The sequence below is a fragment of the Gymnoscopelus braueri genome (genome assembly GCF_963280865.1).
Source record: "Gymnoscopelus braueri genome assembly, chromosome: 19".
In the NCBI taxonomy this organism is placed as follows: domain Eukaryota; kingdom Metazoa; phylum Chordata; class Actinopteri; order Myctophiformes; family Myctophidae; genus Gymnoscopelus; species Gymnoscopelus braueri.
Genome location: NC_137621.1, coordinates 24,990,795 through 25,015,119, shown reverse-complemented (window position 1 = coordinate 25,015,119; position 24,325 = coordinate 24,990,795). Strand labels below are relative to the sequence as shown.

Below are 24,325 nucleotides of genomic sequence, written 5' to 3'. Positions count from 1 at the left end.
AGCTTGTGGTTTTCTGACCAATTTGCCTAATTTGTCTGCCAACTTGCTTATCGTGCTTGCTGCTGTCAGAAGCTGCTCTTTACGCCCTGTTCAGTCTCGCTAAGGAGAGTGGTGTGTGTAGAAGCAATACTCCTCTCTCACACACACACACACACACACACACACACACACACACACTCGTATTGCTATACTTGGTTGGACATCAAAAGCAATTTTCCATTTAAAACACATTTGTTTTACTTAACCTAACACTAAAATTAACATCAATCACAACCACACCTTAAGCTGACCTCAAAGTCCCCATCTCTAGTCATAAAACTAAGGTACAGAAAAATAAAAAACATTAACATAAGGAAACGCCAGCAAGCAGATATGTTACAAACAAGTTGGATTTTTAATTTTTATTGGAATACATAGTCTGCTGTACAGATGGCAGCTTCAAGAGACCTACATGCAGAGTGCGCCAGCCATGGTAAGGTTAAACATGCACAATGTATTTAGTCTAAAACAAGAGAAAAATAAAAGCATCCCACACAGTCCACCTTGGACCGCTGACACTCTTGAGAAGCTTGGAGCAGCAGCTCTCATTATGACAATAATAATATTAACAATAAACCCTTTGATCTTATTTCATAACATACGTTTTGCTTGTCACTGCTGCCTGTCTCCCTCTTCTGCAGACATAATCCACTTAAAAACACACCAGTATAAAAAAGGATCATAAATTCCAACCCCTGGGTTTGATTGTACAGGCCTGAATTTCTGTGTATGTGTGTAAGATAGAGGAGATCCAGTTTCACATAAGCATCTGAATGTATTTAAGTCATATATAGTATTTGCGCGCACGTGTGCGTGCATGCGTGTGTGCGTGTGTGTGTGTGAGTTTGTCGATCCATGTATTCATCTGTGTGCAGGCGTGTACGCAAGTGCGTCTCACAGCCTGCACACTTCTTTCTTTGGCATACATACATACATACAACATACAAGATGAACAAACCCTGAATTTATGAGTGAGGGGGGGAAGTAGCTAAACACCTTGGAGACAGGTTCCTGACGAAACAGTTCTGATAAAATGCACATTTTTCAATTGACCATAGTCACGAGGCAGCCTATTTGTGTCTTACTCATATACCTCCCATCCCCCTGAGTATGAAGCATGCCACCGTGTGAATATGGTCAATGACTATGAAGCAGACCCTGGCCCATCTTACTCTCTTAAGCAGTCCCCATCTCTGAGCCATGGCCCTGTCATTATGTCACCCCAGGCTGTGGGAAATGTTTCGCAAAGCAACAAACGCAAAAATATAGAGGAAAACAAAATACTCTCCAGGAGTGCAATAACATATGAGGAAGACGCATTGTCTCGCAAAAATATCATTCTTACAAATCAGAAGAGGACAAATACTAAATATATTTCAATAATAAGGCCCACTTTACAAAATTACAAGATATTCTTTAAATAAAATCTATCCAATACAGCTTCCAAAATAAGACATCTTTTGTTAAAAGAAAAAGAAAAATACAAAATAAAAAAAACCCTCTAATTGAATATTTCCCCTTTATTTCAGTAATAACAGTCTTAGAGACTGGGTAGCCATCTTGGGAAACATTGGCACTGTCTCATTCTGTAAACTGGAAATACTGCGGAATGATTTTGGCACAAAGTTAGAAGGCTGAGACATTAGGCATTATAAGGTGCCATACCTTTAGAAAACAACAACCTTTGTCACTTACTAATTATTTTCTAAATGTGTTAACTTGAGATGTTTTTTTGTTTTGTTTTAAAGTAGTTACTCTAAGCAACTTCTGTCAAATAAATTTACATTTAGTTGGTGAACCCCCCTCCCCCCACCCCCAATAATTACTTACTAACACACATCTCAGATGAGGGTACATTCAGCAAACAAATTGAATTAAATTGGTGAACACAATTCTGGGACACACATGAAAAACAAAACAAAAGCAGGGTATCTTTAAACAAAGGGGACTAAGGGGACTTTACTTGTGTCGGGTCTTAGAAGTTAAGTGCTGGTTAAGTGCAGATTACAGCCTACGCCACCCAATGACACCATGACCCTGGCTCTACAATGGAGGCCTTTGAGAACAAGCCGCAGCTCAACGCCAAAGAGCCGTTTCTGCCCCTCCAATCACCGCTAAGTACATTATGGTATACTTTGTGAAAGTAGACTGGTGTCCACCACCAGAAGTTTAGAAGGTTTCTGTTAACCATTTAACTGGTTAATGGGAGAGTATGGAAGCAGGTTCTGTTCTCGCTACTCCGTGACTTAATCCTCTCGTCCCCTAAGAGGAAACTTTCAAACTAAACGTCCACACATTATCTTAAACAAGCTGCTCCAGCAGGAGCAACTATACTGGATACCTGATTCAACAAATCTGCCAATGCCACCATCAATCAACTACACAGGGAGCCTATAAACAGTGAAACAATATCCAGCCGGGTCTTTATGGAGCCACTGAACTCCAGAAAACCTGTAATGTCTTCACCTGAGTCCCAGATGACCCAGTTGGTACATTCCATCAAGGCAACAATCTATAGGATCTGACTATAACCTGCTTTAGAGTATGTGGGCGATAAATGTAGCCCAACACACATGTCTATGCTATGGTTCCACAAAGCACCCAACCAGGTTCAGGTAACGGTCAGCCTCTGACCTGATTTATACTTAGTTGCGCACCGATGCCACGCAGCAAAAATGGCAGCTCTACAAGCTTGCAATGCGTGGCAATGCAACGTGTTGTGAGCTTGTAGATTGGTTGTTTTTGGTGTGCGACACCCGTGCGCAACTAAATATAACACAGGCTTCTGGTCTACGTGCTGGCACGCAATGTCCTGCGAGGTAGCAGTGGATGAGGGCAGGATACACAGTACAAGTCACCACAGTGGCGTTAGTGTACTTTGGAGCCTTGTAAGGTAGAACAGTGGGCGTGCATAGCACAGGATGGAGTTTCAAGGGTGCCCTTTAAAAAGCCCTGCTTCCTTTGAAGCCCGTCTCCGGGAGGGAACCCCTCCAACGCACATAAAACCTACAGTTTCCGACAGCTGGACCCTTCCTGGGACCAACCCCCCCCCCCCCCCCCACCCCGCTTCTGACCCATCGATGTAGACACAGAGTGACTCCCTTCTGAGGGAAAGGCGAGCCACAGAGGTGGGTAGGGAGGGGGGGTGGGGGGGGGCATTAGATAGGGAGGGCTGTAGCGGCTGTGCTGGGGGAGGTTAGGGAGAGGAGAGACCCAGAGGACCTGAGGAAGAGAAAAGAGGTTACAGCGGTAAAGAGGTACAGTGTGGAGGGATGAAGGATAAGCCGGTTCTGAGGTAAGGCGGCAAGCGACAGCGGAGTGAATGTGTGAGAGGCAGAGGCTCATCAGGGTGGAGGTGGAGAGAGAGAATGTGTGGGCAGGTGAGGAGCTGGAAAGGGGGGGGGGGGGGTAATAAAATAGGTGAAGGGGTGATGAGGCCACGTGTGTCAGGAGGACTTGCATCACAGAGATCCTATATACGCCTCAATGAGGTCAGGGTCTAAAACAGGACATGAGGCCCACGTGCAGCTCAGCCGCGCGCGCGCGCACACACACACACACACACACACACACACACACACACACACACACACACACACACACACACACACACACACACACACACACACACACACACACACACACACACACACACACACACACACACACACACACACACACACACACACACACACAGTTAGCACCTTCTTGCCAGCCTGGGCATCCTACAATAGCTAGTGACGTACAAGTCCTGCATGTCAAGTTCACACTACAGACCTCAGTGACATATTAATAACAACATCCCATAGAAACACACTGATGGACAACAGCCACATGCACTTCTGCCAAGAGCGAGCAGCGGCGGTTCCGGACACTTGATATCTTCCACCATTTTCGTCATCCCTAAAGTGGACATCACTGCCAAGTTGTCTGTCTTCCCCCTCTCCTGCATTTAGAAGCCCTGAGTCAAGAGGAAGAGACAGGATTAGACGCAGCCCTGACCTCTGACCTTTCAGCTACCCAGGGACCCGTCCATCACTGACTGGTGACAGCCCTCTGGCCACCAATAAAACCCCTCGCTGCAGCGGGCATATCGCTGCTGTTAGGATTCGCAGCATTCTTTGAGGGAGCAAAGAAAAAAGGAGAGAAAAATGATTTACACGAAAGAGGTAGAGAAAGGGAGGGAGTGGTGGAGTGCTGTAACACTTCTAGAATTCTCAGAAATACTAAAAGTAACACCATAGGAGGTGAGAAATATGGTTGGGGAAAGATCCATTCGGTTACATTTGTATACGAGATACAAATGGATAAATAAACAATTAGGATTTTACTGTGTAGTAGCATTGCAACAACAACAACAGAAAGCCTTTCAAGAGTGATATCGGAGGAGTGAAAGGGTCATGAGGTCATTGAAGTGTAATCTAAGTCTTGGCACATGAACCGAGATTCTCTGAACAGTATGGCTGCTCTGGTTCAGCTCTGGTCGGGATATCAGAAAGTCGCCACCAGTAGCCGCGGAGAGCAGTACAGACTCTCCGAAGCCAAGCCGTGAGCACCCTGGGATTTTCTGGCGGAGATATCCAGAGGATATAACTGTACGGGCAGTGTGGCCTACATTCTCTTGAGGGGGGTCCTTTGAAGTTTGAGTTCCATTTTCTCTTTTTTTTCAAATGTTCTTCACAGGAGTAAAAACCCTACATCATTCTTCTCAGTCAGATGACAATCACTCTAAATTGTAAAAAAGATGATAAAGAAAAGGCATTGTAAAACCCTACAATCAAATATCCATGTCAATGGTCCATACAGTATGTAGTGGATTATAACAATGACTGAAGTACTAGAGTATTTGTGGGGATAACCCACCCCTCCTAACACAAGGCACCAATACACATAGAATAATTTCTACTGAGGGGTGAGTTGAGAAGCAACATAGATAATCAGCCGCAGAAAAATAAAAAAAAACATATTCAAGGGGGAAAACCAACCTCCCAGTTTGGACATAATGGCTTTGGACTATGACATAAATCACTACCTCCCAACTACCACAGAGTCAAAGAAATACTGCATGGTGACTCCAGGATAGTTACAGGCATAATATGGAGTATTTATTGATTGCATATATTGAATGACTGTCTGTTCCTGTGTCCTCTCTCAGTAAACCGTAAAAACCTACAGGACTGTCACGGGTCCCATGACAGAGCCAGTGATTTCACAATAAAATCGAATAAAACGTAAATAGAGACCAATAAATATGTAAGCTGGTTCAGCATGGAGCAAAAAAGCTGGGGGCAGGTGTAGGAGTACAGTCAACTGACCGCTAAATCCTCGGATGAAACTAACGGCTAATGTATACATAGATGAAGTATAACATGACCTTACCTCTTTGAACACAGTTAAGAGTCTGATGTTAAAGTACAGCATTGAAATCTTCTGACAGCCGAGGATCAAGGTGGGGGGGGGGGGACTTCATCACATCAAGCGTACTCCCAAAACATCACAGTGATGGTAGCTATGTTATACTGTCTCTCCTTTAGCAGAGGAGGAGGTTTAGAAAGGGAGATGTTCTGAGCTGTTAGTCAAACAAGAGATCGAGCCATCAAGCAAATTGGCCATTCTCAGCGGCATTCCAAAAGCAACGTGGCACCCCCTCTCATAATATCACGGGTGCCTGTTAGGAGATGAATGTTCACATTGCCAGCCATATGCTAGTGTATCTGACATGATACCCGACTACGCCCCGTTGCAACGGGTTGTTAAGTTACAGGACATTGACACGGGATGAACAACAGGTACATGAGAATCATGAGATCACAATACTATCTTCACGTTGTAAAACATGTACAAGTGAATACACATCTACTGGATACTGGCCAATGGCTATGTCTGTGTCACTACGGCACACCCCCGCGGTGACTATGGCCCCAGCCAATGACAGGCAAGAGATACTCCTCTTTAGCCCACCAACCAGAAGTTCAGATTCTATAGTGTAACAAAATAATACACCTCTATAGAAATTATTTAAAGAAAAGAGAAAAAAAGGCAATAAGTCGAGACGATTCGCACGGCGAACCCAGTCACATACAAGTTGGGCTGACAGTTCCTTGTAGTGGGAGGTACGGTGTCGAGTGTGACTCCCTGTATCTTCCTATGTCTAACTGTCCTGTATATTCACAGCAGTACTGAATACACAAGGAAGATGTCTGCCTCACAGGCCAAGTTTGCTGCTACTCCCAAGTTCCAAAATTCAGTCCAAACAGAGCCTTCCATTTGTCTCTCTCCAACTGTATGAAGGGCAACAGTTGCAACCGGCGTGGGAGAGCAGTGTAGTGTGGTTCTTGATGCTAAGCAATGTTCCCGTTATTTTCTTTTTTTACTTTAAATAGTTGCATTCCACTGTTTTCTAGTCCCACTAAAGGTTAAGTGGATATGCAGAGGAACACGCACAACAGGAAGCGAATTACAAATAACCCAACACATAATGAATGTGAAAATGCCATAGCTAAGAAAATGGTCTATTAAAAAAAGAGTGTGAACCTGGGAGTGAGTCTGAGTGTGTGTGTGTGTGTGTGTGTGTGTGTGTGTGTGTGTGTGTGTGTGTGTGTGTGTGTGTGTGTGTGTCCATCTTAAATGAGACCAACCGACTGTCTTTAAAGCAGAGTGCATGCTGAGTCACAAGTCTGCAAAGTACACTTTATGTATTACTTAGGAGCATGCAGACTTTGGCCATGTCAGACCCCGATGTCAGATTTGTGGGTCCGATGCCGATTTTGAAGAGTCCTTGACCACCGATATTTTGCCTGATAATAATAATAATAAAAAAAAACATTGACATTTTTGGCTTATAATAACATGCTCAAAATAGGGAGGCCAGATTGAAAGTGGCTGGAAATTGCCGTAAAAAAAGCCAAGCAATGGCTCATATATCGGCCAAACCAAAATATCGGTCGGACTCTACTGAATATCACATTTAGTTTGAGGTCAACGCATACCAAACATGGTGATTTGCAGGTTAGATACAGTCTTGTAGTCAAAATAATGTGTGTGCATGCACATGCGTGTGTGTGTGTGTGTGTGTGTGTGTGTGTGTGTGTGTGTGTGTGTGTGTGTGTGTGTGTGTGTGTGTGTGTGTGTGTGTGTGTGTGTGTGTGTGTGCGCGCTATTGTGAGCAAAAAAAAACATTGACAATCAAACAAATAAGGGTCCAGTATGAAAAAGTAAATGTCATAGCACATGATTGAATAATTCGCTCCCTGCTTTTGGTCACATTGAGTATACAAATCTTACTACGTTGTGAAGACCTCTGAATCCATGTCCAAACTCTATGAGCAGAAGACGCAATTTCAATATCGTGCAGGTATTGAGATGACACTGGATTGTTGTTGATGTTGCTGTTGTTGTTTTTCTTTTTCAACAACAAAAAGACATTGAAACGTTGCTTTTGAAACATTGAAATTCTGTAGGGAAGGGGAACATCCACAACTACAGCACGGTCACTGTGACGGTCCTCTCTGAAAGGCTGCATTTGTCTCCATCTCTAGCCACCCCCAGCATGCCAGCCTCTCCCTTGTCGCATCTCAGGATTACAGTATGATACATCCAACAGAAAAAGCAGAAGAGGATACATGGGGCTGGTGAATCTTCCTCCAGAACTCTAGATTACCGCTGGGCTTCATGTGCGACTCTCGGTGTGTGTTCATGTGCTCTTCCGGGAATACAGAAAGTTCCGGAGAGGAAGTTCATGTCTCGGTGTACACTCGGGGTCGGAGCAAAGATGGTGAGTCGGTGCTCAATGTTCTGAGGGGCTACAACTGATGTTTGTTTGTTTTTTCTGTCTTTTTCTTGTGAGTCACAGAAGCAGCAGATGTTGTCAGATGGAGCATGGTGGTTGTAGATGTAGCCATTGTTTTATAGGGACTGGCGTTCTGTCCTTCTTGTGCAGTTGAGAGATTAATGGTGTGCCCTGGGAGAAGGAAAACAAGACAAAGATCTTACTTCATATCCTTTTCAGAAGAGTAATGTGCTGTACGTACTTAACCACTTAAGAGAACAACAGAGTCTGCACACTGGATCAAGCTCCACAGGTGTTTTATTTAAGTTACCACCAAGGTGACGTTTCGCCTGGTAGATCCTGGTAGATATTCCCCAGTCTGAGGAATATCTACCTGGCTCAAAACTTGAGTGCACTTCTTAGCACTTTATCTTTTGGATGTGCGTGCTTTGTTTACTTTTTACTAAAGCCCTATATTCTTTGTCATACGATGAACAGTGAAAATAACTATTCAACTATAACTATACAAGCTTTGCAATAAGACGCATTGAAATATCAGGCCAGTTTTAAAGTGGTTAATATGAACTGCCTCTCACTTTATATTTCTCTAGCATTAGTCTCCCAAGCCTGGCTATCTCTTCCACAATCTTGGAATGCTACATAGTCTGTAATTCGCCACAGAAAAAGTTTGAGAAGAGGAAGCGGTCATCTGCTCAACACACATTTTAAATATATATTTTTTAATCTACATATCTGCTAAGCAGCTAGTTAGCTAGGCTTCAATTAATTTGGTTTCCAGTAGAGTTACTTATGCGACTGTACAGGCAAAATGGAAGTGAGGAAATTACATGACATCTGCATTATATTCTACACATTTTCAGAGCTTCCGAAGCAGACAGGTAGGCTAAAGTAATTGACATTTTCGGAGACAACACATATGTCTTGAGAGACTACACTAGCATAGACGTATATACAGCATAATCTATTCTGTACAGCCCTTCCTGTTGCATTAGGCATTGTAGTCTTTTTTTTTTTTTTTTCAATTTAGTTATGCCATTCCCCTATTTAGTCCCTGACTCCCTGTCACTGCTGACCTCAACTGGTTGGTGTTGGGGAGGGTGCAGACAAACATGTGTCTCCTCGAATGCACGTGACATCGCATCCGCTTCCTTTCACATGACAGTGAGGAGTTCCACTGGGAGGACATAAAGCACGTGGAGGAACATGCTATCCCTCACAGTTCTATACTTTTTTTATATTTGAGATACATTGTGCATGGTGAATGTACTACAATCAAATGCGAAATATACTTCCATTCAGCTCGATGCAGTTACTTTCGTGAGAAATCCCCTTTAGAGACCCGACATCTTTGGAGTAGGAGTAACTAACATCAACTTCCTTTAATTAAAGACTAGATGAGCTTTACTCTGGTCAGGAGTCGCCTTTTTCTCAAGTGAAGTCTCTCTAATGCCAGCTGACGAATGACTCATATCATTTGCAAAAAAGAAAAGGAAAAAAGAGTGGCGTAGATTAAGCCCTATCTACTTCATTGTACGAGAAATAGGAAAAAATAGCCATTCTATAATAAAATTTGCCCAAAATAGAGACACCAGGATTAAAGCTGCACTATGTAACTTTCCTCTTCTACCCCAGATTTGAACCCGGTTTCCTGTGCAAATGTTGAGATTTATTTGCCATTGAGCTAATAGAGCCTGCCTGCTTGCTCAAGGGATAAATTGAATCTTGACCATCAGGTCAAAATTCGTGTCAGATCCTGTGTCTAGGTGAGACATGACCTTTGACATGATCTAAATGTCTCAATAGTAGAGCAGGGAGACAAAATACAGCCACCCCAATTGTAAAAGTAATATTGTATTAACATAATCAAAAAACTAAATTATATTTTATTGTTTAAATAAAAGTTACATAGTGCCGCTTTAAAGTAGTTCAAATATATATTTATTAAATAGCAAAATTGTAATATTATCAAAGTAGTTCAAATATATATTTATTAAATAGCAAAATTGTAATATTATCAAAGTAGTTCAAATATATATTTATTAAATAGCAAAATTGTAATATTATCAAACATAATTATCAAACATGTCAGACAGTGTCAACATTTCCCCAAAGGAAATGAATGTATTTAATTCAGTCTGACCAGAAAGAAGAATGAAATATACTGTATCTCCACCAGAGATATAACAATGAATGACCAGACAGCATCAAAAGCAGAGTCATGGATTTCCTCCCATCCAGTGGTGTGTTCTACCGTGTTATGCTATATACTTAGTATAACATGCAGGAAAAAAAAAGAAGAAAAAAAAGCATAAGCCCTCTAACCATTTCATCCATTGACCACACATCGTATGCCCTCCGAAAAAAGAACCCCCCCCCCACCCGGCAAATTGAACGCTGGACTCATATGCAAGAGACAGAGAAAAATAGAGAGAGCGCGAGAGCGAAGGAAAGAGAAAATGTGTGAATCGAAAAGTCATTCTCCTGTTACCTGGCCTCTATGCGTGTCCTGCTCGTTCAGTGCTGTTCTACTGGCGGTGGCTCCAGGGTCGATTTCCCGCTCCACTCCTCCCCTCAGCTCGGCCCCCTGACCCTTGGCCCCTACTGGACCACAGCTCTCCTTTGGAGGAGGAGGAGGAGGAGGAGGAGGAGGAGGTGCTCGCTGTGGTCTTGGACCCGCGCTCGTAGGAGCTCCCCAGGTGGTGCGAGTCGTTCCCAGGGGCCTGTCGCCTCCAGGCCGCTGGGCTATGGCTGCGGCTGGGGTTGGGCTCAGGCTCCATGCCGTCAGCAGCCTGTGAAAGAGAAAGTAGGGCACGTCACCATCATGACATTTTAGTCCACGATTCGTTGTCCATACAAATAATTGTAGTAAACGATTGAATTGTGTTTTAGGACACAATGGACATTAGAACAGTGGTTCTCAAACCTTTTCATGTCAGTGACCCCAAAATGATATGTATTTGGCTGCGGACCCCCCCCCCCCCCCCCCATCTCAAAAATATTTTGTGCCAGGGATTTTTTTTTCTTCAAAAAAAGCAGATCTACAAGCACTCGGTGCCGCACTATGAGCTTGTATATCTGCTGTTATAAAGTATAAAATATGGTTAAAGTGGTTAAAATTACACTATATTAACTGATTTTGCTGGGGACCCCCTGGTACCCCCCAAGGACCCCTGGGGGTCCTTGGGGGGTCCTTGGGGGGGGTACCAGGGGTACCAGGGGTTCTTCACTTGTTTAATTCATCCTGCATCATTTTTACAAAATTAGACAATTTAAAATATGGATAGCTTTCCTGTATAACTCTAAAAAAAGTTTCTTTGAAATTCATCTACATTTCTTATACCAGAATACCAATAATCCAAATAATTAAAAGTGGAAATAGCTGATCTACAAGCTCATAACGTGTTGCGACGCGTTGTACATCTGCTATTTACGCTATTCCTGAAAATGTTTGAAACAGTTTGAAACAATTTTTTTAACATGGATTATGTCGTATAATTGCGATCAGACGATTATGTAACAATTGTGACAGGCCTAAGAGGAAGAACATGAAGAGAGCATTTTTAAGAAAAATTGCTAGATGTTTAATGGGAAGCAGACGCCATTCTATGTTTTAATAAGCCAGGATTGTGGGGTTTAGGGTTAGGGTCACAATAGAAAGGAGACACCAAGTAGAGGTCAGGTTATTGAATTAACGCCTCACTCTGTAGATTTATCTAGCAGCTCTGGGCATCTTGTTTGGCTAGTGTGGTGGGGCCGTGTTTGGTACACTGGTGTATCATTTGGGTATTAGATACATGCTGTTTATGTTAACTGGTGTGTAACAAGGAAAATTTGCCATGTGGATTTCTGCCAGGGGAAAAATTCCCCACCAAAAACCCCAAACATACCCCAAGCTGAGAGATTTATAATTTGTGTGGGCTGACTAGAAAACAAACCCCAAGTTACTGGCGTCCCCTCACATAACCTCAGTGACCCTGCAGGAGGAAAAGCGAGAGTTAGATGACGATGCAGTTCCTAAAAACACAGAAACAGCACCCCGCTCCTGTAATTTCAGCTTTAAAAAAGCACCATAATTAGTGACAGTTGGTGGGTTGGAGCTGGCTTCTGACGGCAGTTTTAGAACACATTCTTGCTAATTGGCTCTAATGGAGCCCTGCTGGACTGCCTGTCTCGGTCTCCAGGGGCAACAGACAGGAAATATGTCACAATGCTAACGCTGCCAAATGGGCGGAGTCAGTGTGGTCACTTCCTGTTCTAGTTACGGGGGGAGGAAACCGTCGGGCCGCATATTCTCCTTCTATGGTAAGGGAGACTTTGGGGTTGAGCACTATGTCACCATGTAATGCACCTCCACCGTTTCTCTCCAGAGGAGTGATTCTCAACCCTTTTCATTACAAGGTTTGGTCCCAGTTTGATATGCATTAGGCCACAAATCCCCATTTGATAATTTGTTTTGGGGACGTCAGTCTACAATGTAAAATCATCAGTGTTCATTTAACTCAGAATGTGTGCAAATTGAACCAAATGGACACTTACGGTCCATTTGGTTCAATTTTGCATGCATTCAGAGTTACAGACCCGTAAGGGTCCATTTTGTTACAGACTATGCATCATTTAGCTGGGGACCCCCTAGAACAACCTTCAGGGACTCCTGGGGGTCCCCGGACCCCACATTGATAACCACTGCTTTAGTGGTTAGGTTTAAAGTGCTCATGTGGCCTAGCCGCTTCTTTTGGGCTTGTTTTCAAGCATAATCAAGCTTATTTCCTCTCTGGCAACTCTGGTTTGAATGTCATTATGTGTGAGGTACAACACCTCTGTATTACTGAACATTAATTTGAGAAAATATTTGAGCTGGAGGAATGTCAGCCCATAATAAATGTTGTTAGGCAATTTGATATGCCACATGAGTAAATCTACTCAGAAAGCCCGGAGCCATTATCACAGGCCTGACTCATTTCTGAATGCGTTTCAATACTTGCACTTTCCAATATTTGGAAAGGCTGTACTTACGGTATAAGGATGCGGAACACTCAATTAGCCTATACTAATAATAATGACGAACACTTCAATTGTCAGGTATGAGGTTCATACTACACTGTGTGTGATGGATCCATTTTCACACTCTCAGAGGTAAATTAACAGCAGAGCTTGCTATGTAGGACACCTTTGGCATGATGTGGTAAAGTAAATGACAACCCAACAAGAATCAATGCTATTGCCAATGTACTGCACATAGAGTTCACTTATAGTCTAACTGGACACTGCACCACAAACCAATCAGTAGGTTCTACATTAGACATAGAAAGTCACATTCAGAAACAAGACATTACACCAGTGGTGGAAAAAGTACTTTTTTACTTAAGTAAAAGTATCAATACTGCAGTGTAGAAATACTCTGTTACAAATAAAAGTAAGGTATTCAAAATTTACTTGAGTAAAAGTACAAAAGTATTGGTATCAAAATGTACTTAAAGTACCAAAAGTAAAAAGTACGAAAAGTTTGAAAATAGCAGATCTACAAGCTCACAACGCGTCGCATTGAGCTTGTAGATCGGCTATTTTCAAATAGCCTATGTATAAAATAGGGCTAAAGTGGTTAATGTATGTTTTATAATATAATAATTGATAATTGCAAAGTAACTTGTAACTAAAGTTTTCAAATAATTGTAGTAGAGTAAAAGTACAATGTTTGCCTCTGAGATGTAGTGGAGTAGAAGTAAAAGTACTGAAAATTGGAAATACTCCAGTAAAGTAAAAAAATACCTCAAAATTGAAAAGTACAGTACTTAAGTAAATGTACTTAGTTACTTTACACCACTGCATTACACCCACCACGTGATGATTTGAAACAAGACAAAAAACAAACACCAGTAAAGAAAATGGTAATGTTCTACCACCTGCACTGTAAAACCCCCAAGTGGTAGATGAACTCTCAGGACTGTGTATAAATTCTATGCTGAGAACTGATGCATCACAAGCATTGGAGACTCTCCAGTTCTGATGGAAAAGTCGTTGAAGACTTTAGACATGGATGCTTAATCTCTACAAATCCTTAACTAAGCTCGTTTCTGTCAGTGGTAGCTTGCTTGCTTTCTGGACTTTTGAGAAGCAACAGCTTTTGACTTCTGAGAAAACTTCAGATTTAAGGTGGGAAACCGAACAGCCCAAGGCAGCTATAAGGACATTCAGGATTCAGCCACAGCTGCAAATCAAGACTTGGAAAAAAGAAAGACAGAGCTGGAAAGAGTGTCAAGAAGGTCTTTGTAGAACAAGCCAGGCGTACCAGTGCACTAAATCTCACTATCATTTCAAATTTCGTTGCTTTCTTAAGCCAAAATCCAACATGTATCTCCAGCATGACAATGCTCTTGACACCCGCGGCGACACGTTTCAGAGAAGCTTTAATTCACACTGCTTATACAAATAAATTCATGTTACAATCTTTGACTTTGTACAGGCAACACATTCTCTAATGGCTATAACACACATAACAAAAGCAATTCTTCAATCACTTTTCTTACGCCGTTTGTTTGGGATCTGCTGTCTTGATGTTCTAACCTCCTACCAGCAGCTCACACCGTCCAACTATAACTCCTGCACAGATTGCTTTTCCAGAGGCCTTTTTTTTTTCTGTGTGGGTCACATCAGGCAAACAGCAGCTGAAGTATAACTCCAATCCCACATTTCACCTTGTTGCCACTGGTTTCTTTTTGACTCAAACAAAGGATGTTTTGGTATCGCGTTCATCGGCCATATCGGGCCCCGCTGTCCTCAGCCAAACATAAGTTCACAGACCATTCACGATGGGGCTGACGTTTCCTACCGCTACAGTGGGGAGGAAATACTACAGTGCTGCTCTGTTCTGTGCTCAGAGGTGAGGACAGACGCCTTTACAAAGTAAGAAGCCACTGTTTTAAAGGTGACTTAATTTTATTGATATTGGAATGGATTCCAATATCAACAAAGAATGCCTTGAACTACATACTATGTGGGTAATGCAAAAGTACAGTCTGGTATGTTGCCAGACCAACCAATCAAAAGAATGTTCACCATTCACTTTGGTTTAGTGGAACTAAAGCGAGGCCATCAAGGTCAGACGAAAGCCACTAATCCAAAGAGGACCATAATAATACCATGACTGTGACCTATGAAGAGGTGTCACTCTCTCTGTGATAAAGGGTCAAACAAATGAGAACCAAATAACTTACACATGAGGTAAAAATAAGGAAAGCTAATCAATAAACTATCAGTTTGTCTAAGACTAAGTCGCTCTAGGGCACTTAAAGGAATTGGGAGTGTTGTCTCTTCCCTAAATGAGTATTGATCGACTTTCTGCTCTTAACAGGATTTTGGTCCGCTCTTCTCTCAGCACATATTAGGGACAAGAAGACATGACAGAGAGGGCCACGGTTTGAGAAATGTAAGTCAACGGCCATCAAAAGTAATTTCCTCCTGTGCTCATTTCAAGCACTTTTATATTTATTTACTTACCATGGTGAAATCCCCTCCATGCTGAATGAGAAGCATTCAAATCTGTTAGTTTCATGTCCTACCTAGGTTGAAGACGAAACTTCTACTGCTCTTCCGAGCGAAAAACCCTGCTTGGCCAAGGAAGCGCGTATGAGCTTCAGGTAGTACTACTTGTCAACCAGTAGGTGTCCTGCCCAACACCAGGGTCTGAATTTCTCAATGGAAATATCACGTCCAACCACTGCAGATGTACTACTTATATTGTATGAACATGCTCTACCGTACAAATAGTTTAAAATAACATTTGTATTTATCAAAATAATTTCTGGATTACAGCTTTAATGGAAGGTTACATTCCCAAGACAAATTGCACAATATTAGCCGTCAGGAGCAATATCCTAATCCGATATGAATTGTCTAGCCGTTTTGTGTCGTCTGTTGTAATAAACCACAGCCTTTAGTACACAGTAAAATCCTGAGTGTTCATTTAACTTGCAGAGTGTAAAAATGGAACCAAATGGACCCTTACACCTACACTGTAGGTCAAAGGTCATCCAGAGACAGAGCAGTATAGAAAAGCAATGAGAAGGAGGTCAATGTGGTGGAGTAATTGATCACATTCCCGAACCTTCATCTACAAGCTTCTCATAATAGGGCTCAATGCTGTCAACCTTTGACTCTGCAATCACCGGATCATCTATATTCTCCCATCATTCTGACAACATAATCTAAAACCATTGGAAATGGAGGTTGTGCACCCAAATTAACTCATTCAGTGCCCGGCTTATTTATGGCAGTTTGGCTCTGAGTGCCACAGCCAAAATTCATTGTAAAAAAAAGTGCTTAGGAGCCGAGATACAGCCTTTTTCAGTAAGAAGTTAAACAAAGAGTGAATGGAGCAGAATATTTTCAAATCATCATATCTTGGGTTCTGAAATTTTTTTTCCAAAAAAAAAAGAAAAAAGACGTCCAGTGGCACTCAGGGCTTATATTGACGGACGTCTTAGACGTCCAGTGGCACTGAATGAGTTAAATATGTTGAAATTCCAAACAGGCAAGCGATACCGGTACATCAGAAGCCATTCGACCATACTTACGAACAGTTCACCTGGCAACCAAAAAAATGATGTTGTATAGCCAACACAGTCCGCTTACTAAAAAAGTTTTTTTTAAGTAATGATAATTACATTACTATTCAGTGGCCCAATCATTTCAAGTCTAAGGTTTGGATGAGCAAGGCATAGTACATCACTAACCATGTATGGTGAGCATAAGACAGCAGAAACCCTGAGCATACTGGGCAGAAGGAATTCAAGAAATAACAACAAGCTGGCCCGTTCTTCATCTCACAGCTGGTTTAGCACTTCAGAGCCAATCCAGGGCCCAGTTCTTGGGGAAATAGTCCATCTCTGATCAGGGCTATCTAGCACGATGAGAGACGAGGACAGGATGAGAACAGTAGACTAATGAACTGGGGGGTTTTGTGTGTGTGTGTGTGTGTGTGTGTGTGTGTGTGTGTGTGTGTGTGTGTGTGTGTGTCTGTGTATTTGTATGTGCGTGGGTGTGGGGGTGTGTGTGTGTGTGTGTCTAATTCACTGGGCTGAGGTTCAATCTGGGAACGCATCTGTGTCATTTGAGCTATAACCATTGTTATACTTTGGCTATTCAAAAATAGCAGATCTTTAAGCTCATAGATCTGCTATTTTTGAAAATTCTTGAAAATGTATGCAAAATGTATGCAAAATCTTGAATATATATATTTTTTAAAACAAAAATGTTTAACTAAAATCTTTGCCTCTGGATGTCCCTGGAACAAAATATTTTACAAATGTTTGCTTTCAAGAATATATTCAAAGATTTGCACACATTTCCAAGATTTTTTCAAAAAAATTGTAGAATCTGCTATGTTTTAATAGCCAATGAAATCTTAAAATGATGACTTAAGATGACTCAGGTAGTGACCCTGACGACACTCTTCAAGTCTTCAAATAGATGACTTCTAATCAGTTTGCTGGGTCAGATCGGGAGATGACGGATGAAACAAAGAGGTGGGTTGGGTGGCAGCGGGCTCAGGAGGTGGAACGGCCGCTTGGGAATCGGAAGATTCCCGGTTTGATCGCTGTCGACTCCCCCCCTGGGCTAGTGTCGAAGTGTCTTTGAGCAAGAACACTTCACCCGTAATTGCTGCCAATGAGCAGGTTGGTACCTTGCATGGTTTCTACCACCGCAGGTTGTGTGAACTTGTGTAAATGGATGAATGTATTGCACAATGTAAAGCACGTTTGGAAAGAATGCGCTATCAAAATGCATCATTTACCAATGATGGTGCAAAGTAGAGCAGGATATGTGTGTGTGTGTGTGTGTGTGTGTGTGTGTGTGTGTGTGTGTGTGTGTGTGTGTGTGTGTGTGTGTGTGTGTGTGTGTGTGTGTGTGTGTGTGTGTGTGTGTGTGTAGGATGGAATAGAAACTTTGTTGACCATATATGGGAATATGAGTGCGTGAGGATCAAACTAATCAGTGATCATTCCTCACAGCCTGTCAGTCAGTCTGGTCTTGGTCTTTAAGTGCTGACTGATTATATGTGTTTGTGGATGTGTGTATACACATGTACAGTATGTGTTTGTGTACATGTGTGTCTGTGATAAGACAGGAATCACAGCTCTAAGGGCATGTCAGCCCCTGTGTTATTGTACGTCATGCATGGCTCATCTGGCTGGAGGTTCGAACTGAAGGCTCGTCCACGTGCCTAACACATGTAGTCGTCGCTGTCGGGTGCAAACCTTGTATGTCCAAACCGTTCCTTTTTTAATTTTTTGTGATGTTTTAAAATTTAAATAGTGAAAATAGCTGACTAACAAGCCCACAACGCATCATTAATCTTGTGCGACACTGTCGAACTGTATGTATATCTCTATGTATGCGTCGATCTCTGGATTAGGGGTAAAACAGTTAATAACAAAAAAAGAATTTAATGAAATTATTTTCAATAATAGTGAAAATAGGACATCCACAATTTAAATTAATTAAATTGTTCACAATTGATTATAAAAAAATCTATCTATATACAGTAAATGTTTTTGAATAAAAAAAAAACAGCTTCACAATTATCTGATTAATCCAAAAGTGAGAAGATAATCAATAGTTGCAGCCCTACCCCAAATTGTGGATCAATCATCCTACATGTCGCCCAATCTTACCGGTGGAAACAGTGCTTCAAAGGACAAAAGGTCACAAAATGACCAATGATTATGTGGGTCAGTACCTCAACGTAAAAAGATGCTAAAGATCAGAACCTCAGTAGCAGATAACTGGCCTCCCTCCACAACGAACCTTCAAGCAGGCAGTGTTTCACAGCTTTGTTCTACAACACAACCATGTACCCCGTGACCCCCAGGTCACTTCTTCAAAAAGGCAGCTCCACGAACAGGGATCAACCACAAGGGAGAACCAAACAACAAAACAACATCATAGTGTGCTAACATCCACAATAGATGCCTCTGCAGATAGATATATATAACCTCACATGCACAGCAACATGCTGAGAGAAAGTTTTTTTTGTCAATATTCATGTGGGCTTGCTAACACTGTATGCCTTTCACACCAGAAGGTTTCCCAAACCATGTCCCCATTGTTTTCATTGGCTACACTGTCCTCTCTTTGGCTGGGTGGACGTGACATGCGCCCGCTTGTAGCCAGTCTTAGCCTCGCGTGGCCAGACAATATCACACGACACACTGCGTGGATATTAGTCTGGTCCCTATCAACGATAGATTTTTTTCCAAGGGGCGGTTACAAAAAGATCCAAACGGACTCTATTGGTTAGACCTAAACCAATCAGAACAGTGCTTCCTTGTACGAACCAATCAGAGCAGTTCTTCCTTGTACGTCATTGCTCCAAATAAGGTGATAAGCCCGCCCACATCTGGATACTGGGCCCTGATTGGTCCCTCACGACTTCGGAGGGAGAGAAATTAAATCTCTATTGAGGGGGACCAGACCTAATCTGCCGAGGGCTAAAGTGCGATGCAATTTTGCAAAGGCAGATTCGTCTGGAACCAGGCTAAGCCAGTCTATTTACATCATAGCTAGCTATCCCACCAAAGTGCGCAATTTGGAAACAGGTGACAAACTATTCTATTCACCAAGTCTTGCCATCTCAGACGGCAGGTAGGTGGACACTCGCTTGCCTACCGGCAAGACATGCATGCCTGCCAACAGGTTCTCAGAATTGTCCAGTTATTTCAGTCATGGGGGGGAGTGTGGTTTACACTGGAGAATGGAAATAAACAGTGAAACAACAAAGATAACTGTGACAAAGAGTTTATAAGGTAAAGATTTTTTTAAGTGTGTAGATTGGACAATAACAATACAAAACATTTTCAACAGCAGATCTGATGGGGTACGGCAAAACACAACATAAAAAAAAACACATTTCTGGGGTGCCTGGTGGCTCCGCTAGTTAGTGTTGATTTTGACAGCACATTTTGATTTCGTTTTAGTCATATAGTCTTATGAATAAAATTCCATTTAGTTTTAGTCATATTTTAGTCATCTGAAAAGTTTTAGTTTTAGCCTAGTTTTAGTTGACTAAATATCATAAGATTTTAGTCGACTAAATCTACATTTGACTAAAATGTATGTTGGCGGTGCCTTGATGGCGTCTTAATGGCTGATTTTACACTTGGTTGCATGGTGAAAATAGCCGATCTACAAGCTGATTTTACACTTGGTTGCATGGTGAAAATAGCCGATCTACAAGCTGATTTTACACTTGGTTGCATGGTGAAAATAGCCGATCTACAAGCTCACAACGCGTCGCAGCGTTGTGAGCTTGTAGATCTGCTATTTTCAGAGCGCAACACACAACCAAACATAAAATTACTTATCTTAGTTCTATTGGATCTCTTCTCCACTAGTCCTTCCCTAACACTTTAGTCTAGTTTTTATTTGTTGACAAAATTGTCAATAATTAGTCATCATAGCTTAGTTTTTATTTAGTTTTTGTTTAGTTTTCGTCAGTGAAAAAAGGTAGTCGACGATCCTTTTTCGTCATAGTTTTAGTCGACGAAATCAACACTGCCGCTAGTTAGTGCACAGACGACATGCTCCAGTGAACGCGAGCGAGGACCTTGGTCTTGTCTTGCATGTCTCTCCTCTCTGTCTGCCCTTAGTTTCCTGTCTCTCTACACTCTCATAAATAAAATGCCAAAAATAAATCTTATATGAAATAAAAAAAACACACATTATGACATCTTTGTCAACTTGTCAAACATGACAAAATATGATGGACGATGGCAGATAGGACACTGTGTGTTTGTGTCCATGAAATCAATCTTCATGACCGTTAACGTCTAGTATATTTGCAGAAGAAAACACAAGGATAACTGCCCAGAGGCCTCTTGTCTAGCCTAGTTTGTCAACGTGACAGAGTGACATGTTATTGTAGCTATGGGCTCGCAGTTTGTTAGTGTTTCTACAGCCACATGTCAGTACACTGTACACACCAATAGACAAGTGAGTTATTACTGTTGCTAGTTTGTAATTTCCACCTCATCTTTCTGATGTCTTGTTTAACCTTTTGTTCCCAATGAAAAGAGACAGGACACAGACATCTATATGTATGTATGTATGTATGTATGTATGTATGTATGTATGTATGTATGTATGTATGTATGTATGTATGTATGTATGTATGTATGTATGTATGTATGTATGCATGTATGTATTGTATTTAAGAGATCGGCTGAGATCGGCTGACCAGTCGCTCCTGGTTGTGCCTAATACTCAGAACAAGACCAGAGGTGACCGAGCCTTGCGGTGGCCCCAGCCCCAGACTCTGAAACACCCTGCCACTCCACATTCGCTCTGCTCAGTCATTGGAGGTTTTTAAATCCTTACTAAAGACAATTTTTTTCTCATTAGCTTTTAACGCTGTTTGCCGTGTAATTACCCTGGCCCTCACGGCATACCTTTTATATGCTGCATATATTGATATGTGGTTTCATTTTCTTGTTTCTTGTCAAGTTCGATTAGCTTTTTCTCTTTTTCTCAGTTTTAACTTCTTTTCTCTTTTTCTTGTCTGTCTGTATTTTAATATGCTCTGTGCAGCACTTTGGTTCGACCTTGGTCGTTGGAAATGTGCTATATAAATAAAGTTTGAATAATTATATGTATATGTGTGTAAATGTACGTGTGTGTGTATAGTATGTATGTCTATGAATGTGTGTGTGTGTGTGTATAGTATGTATGTCTATGAATGTGTGTGTGTGTGTGTGTGTGTGTGTGTGTGTGTGTGTGTGTGTGTGTGTGTGTGTGTGTGTGTGTGTGTGTGTGTGTGTGTGTGTGTGTGTGTGTGTGTGTGTGTGTGTAATGAATTGTATGTTTTTGCAAATGTTGCTTTGTGATATTGGGCGATAATGAACTTTGACTGGACTATACAGTATACATGAGTTCAAACCCACATGCACACTATTGAGATCCACAAACACATGAATGCATGCATGCACAAAGAACTACAGTGTTCAATCGACATAAAAAGTCCTTATTTGTATTATGTAATCACAGCTTTTAAATGTGGCTTAAGTTAATTTAGAAAATGGATTAAAGAAAACTAATTTTGAAGGGTGCCATTAGTTTTAGTGTATGGGATACGTAAACTTTAACGCTCTATGCCTCAGAAACAGTCTGAATGCAGATGGAACCTTGTAATTTCACGCTTGACACATGTCCTACACACCACAAACTCACATAGACGTACAAACAACCCCAGCACCCCTGCACACGCACACACACGCACACGCACCCACACAGAGGTAAACCTTTGAACAATAACCATCTTCAATTATGTGAGTGTGTGCGTGGAATAGCAATGCAGCTTGGCAGAGCCACAGACAGTGAAGTGCTGGCATACTGAAATACAAGCAAGCTATTTTCTTCTACTTGAGGTTTTCCTAACCTTCTTTTCCCCCCGTTGAGGTTCTGTTTTTTCTTGTTTTCTTTTTATCCTCCATCTCTCTCTATTTTCTGTTCCACCCTTTTCTCTTTGTGCTTTACTGGGCCAACAGGAGTGGAGCGGGGCCTACAGAAGTGCTGTGCTAAGCTTGAAGTCCCAAAGCCTGGCGTCGACACACACACACACACACACACACGCACAAGTCTGGAGCGACGTACGGTAGGCCTGGCCCCGTGGCTGTGCTTTTAGGGAGCAGGGAGTATTTGCTGGTCCCCAGGAGAGGGTAAATTACTTTTACTGCTCAACCCAGCAGATGGCTGCTCAAATGGCTCACATGTTAAGGGCTAAGAGTCTTGCTCTGCGCCACTTCGACATGTACAGTAGGCTGGGCAGGCCGACGGTTGAATCAGCGGCCCTCCGATCTCTACCCAGCTATGGGCCACCCAAGACTCTCTTATCGGCAAGACTAGATGAAACCGTTTGCGTGGGACCAATAATACCTTCAATCCTACAGCACTTTTGCTTTTGCCTGGTGGAGAGAGCACTGTGAGAGTTAGCCTTGTGCCTGAGATCAGCTCATGTTGCATACCTTGTCTGGTGCCAGACGTGTTCGAGAGATTTACAGTAAAAAAGAAAAAAGGAACAAAATAGCACCCCCCCTCCCAACACACACACAAAAAAAACCTACCACTTACTTACACAGATTGTTTTTTTTTACTACAAAGGGAGGAATGGAACTTTAAGTATTTGTTTGAAGCTTACAAATTATCTGCCATTGCCGTCCAAGCTCCAGATGTGATATTTCAAGACGAAACGTTTGACATCCAACATAAACAAAACCTCATGAAAATATATGTCGAACATCGACGCTAGGAAATATTCATCATATTAATAGTGCCAGATCCTTGTACTATGCATCTTTCCTTGCCAAGTTTTAATGACGACCATGTTTTGCACATGGTGGGCTATTCTCAGACAACAGAGAGGGAAAAAGAATGTTTGCTCCTTTGCTTCTGTTGGTGCTTACTTTGTCAGACTATTGTTCATTACTCACACTCAAAAGGACAGAGTACCTGGCATTATGTCTGGCACATGTTGCCAAACCTGGAAACTGTTCTTTCGGTTTATTTCTGTCTGAAGATGCAAAAACTCTTTCATCTTCAAGTCAGATAAGAGCACAATAGGGAAAGGAAGTAAGCAAATATTTGGTGTCACACAAAATGTGTTCCATTTTCAGCATCAAAGCATTTGAGGTAAGTTTGAGATTGAGGTAAGTTTTGAGATTGTTACATGTATTTAACTTAACATGAGCACGTACGGGTATATTATTTTATTCTCAATCGACACCTACAATTCAATCAAATAAAAATAAAATGCTAATAGTCAAAAATAAAAGCTTGTAATGCGTAACGGCTACAGCTTACCATAGGCTGAGTGTGCGAACGGCCCCAGGACTGCGAGCTGACAGGGTCATGGGGTATAGTCCTTCCCAGGGGCCCTGCCTCCATGTTGGGGGACTGGCATGTCTTGGCCCGTCGGCTCCCTGGTTCCTGGACCTCTCTGGTGGTGACCACACTGTTGATCCTACGCATGTACATCTGGAATAGAAAATAGATGGCATAAACCATTAAGACTTGAGGTTCCGATTCTACAAATGTCTTTTTCTGAAAAACGTATGTTACTATATCAGTGGTTCTCAAACTTTTTCATGTCAAGGACCCCCAAAATCAAATGTATTTGGCCGCTGACCCCCATCTCAAAATATTTAGTTCCAGGGACCTCCAGAAGCAAAGATTTAAGTCAAACATTTTCCCTTTAAAAAATACATATGTTGCACAAATGTTAGCATAGCCAAAGAATAAAATATGGATAAAGTGGTTACACAGATGCATTCCCGGTTTGAATGGGTTAACATAACTAGGAGGCAACATTAGCTGTTGCCTTTTTCTCATCTATTCCACCTTGGTTTCATATTTTACTTGCACATTCATAGCTGTTAATTTATTCTTGTATTAAAGTGATAGCTTGGGTGTTTTGGTTACTGTTTCAGTTACTCAGTAGTAATAAATCGG

At 41.9% G+C, this 24,325-nt stretch overlaps 1 protein-coding gene across 1 annotated transcript in view; it reads right to left on the bottom strand.

The window, feature by feature from the left end:
- Positions 1-371: 371 nt before the first annotated feature.
- Positions 372-24,325, bottom strand: part of luzp1 (leucine zipper protein 1) — an 85,545-nt gene continuing 61,591 nt past the window's right edge. Inside the window, exons 6-8 of the mRNA XM_080413678.1 lie at positions 23,678-23,851; positions 10,317-10,617; positions 372-7,999 (exon numbers count right to left, since the gene is read on the bottom strand). Of these exons, the coding sequence (XP_080269804.1) occupies positions 10,354-10,617; positions 23,678-23,851 (438 nt within the window). The 3' untranslated portion in view covers positions 372-7,999; positions 10,317-10,353. The remainder of the gene's footprint in view (positions 8,000-10,316; positions 10,618-23,677; positions 23,852-24,325) is intronic.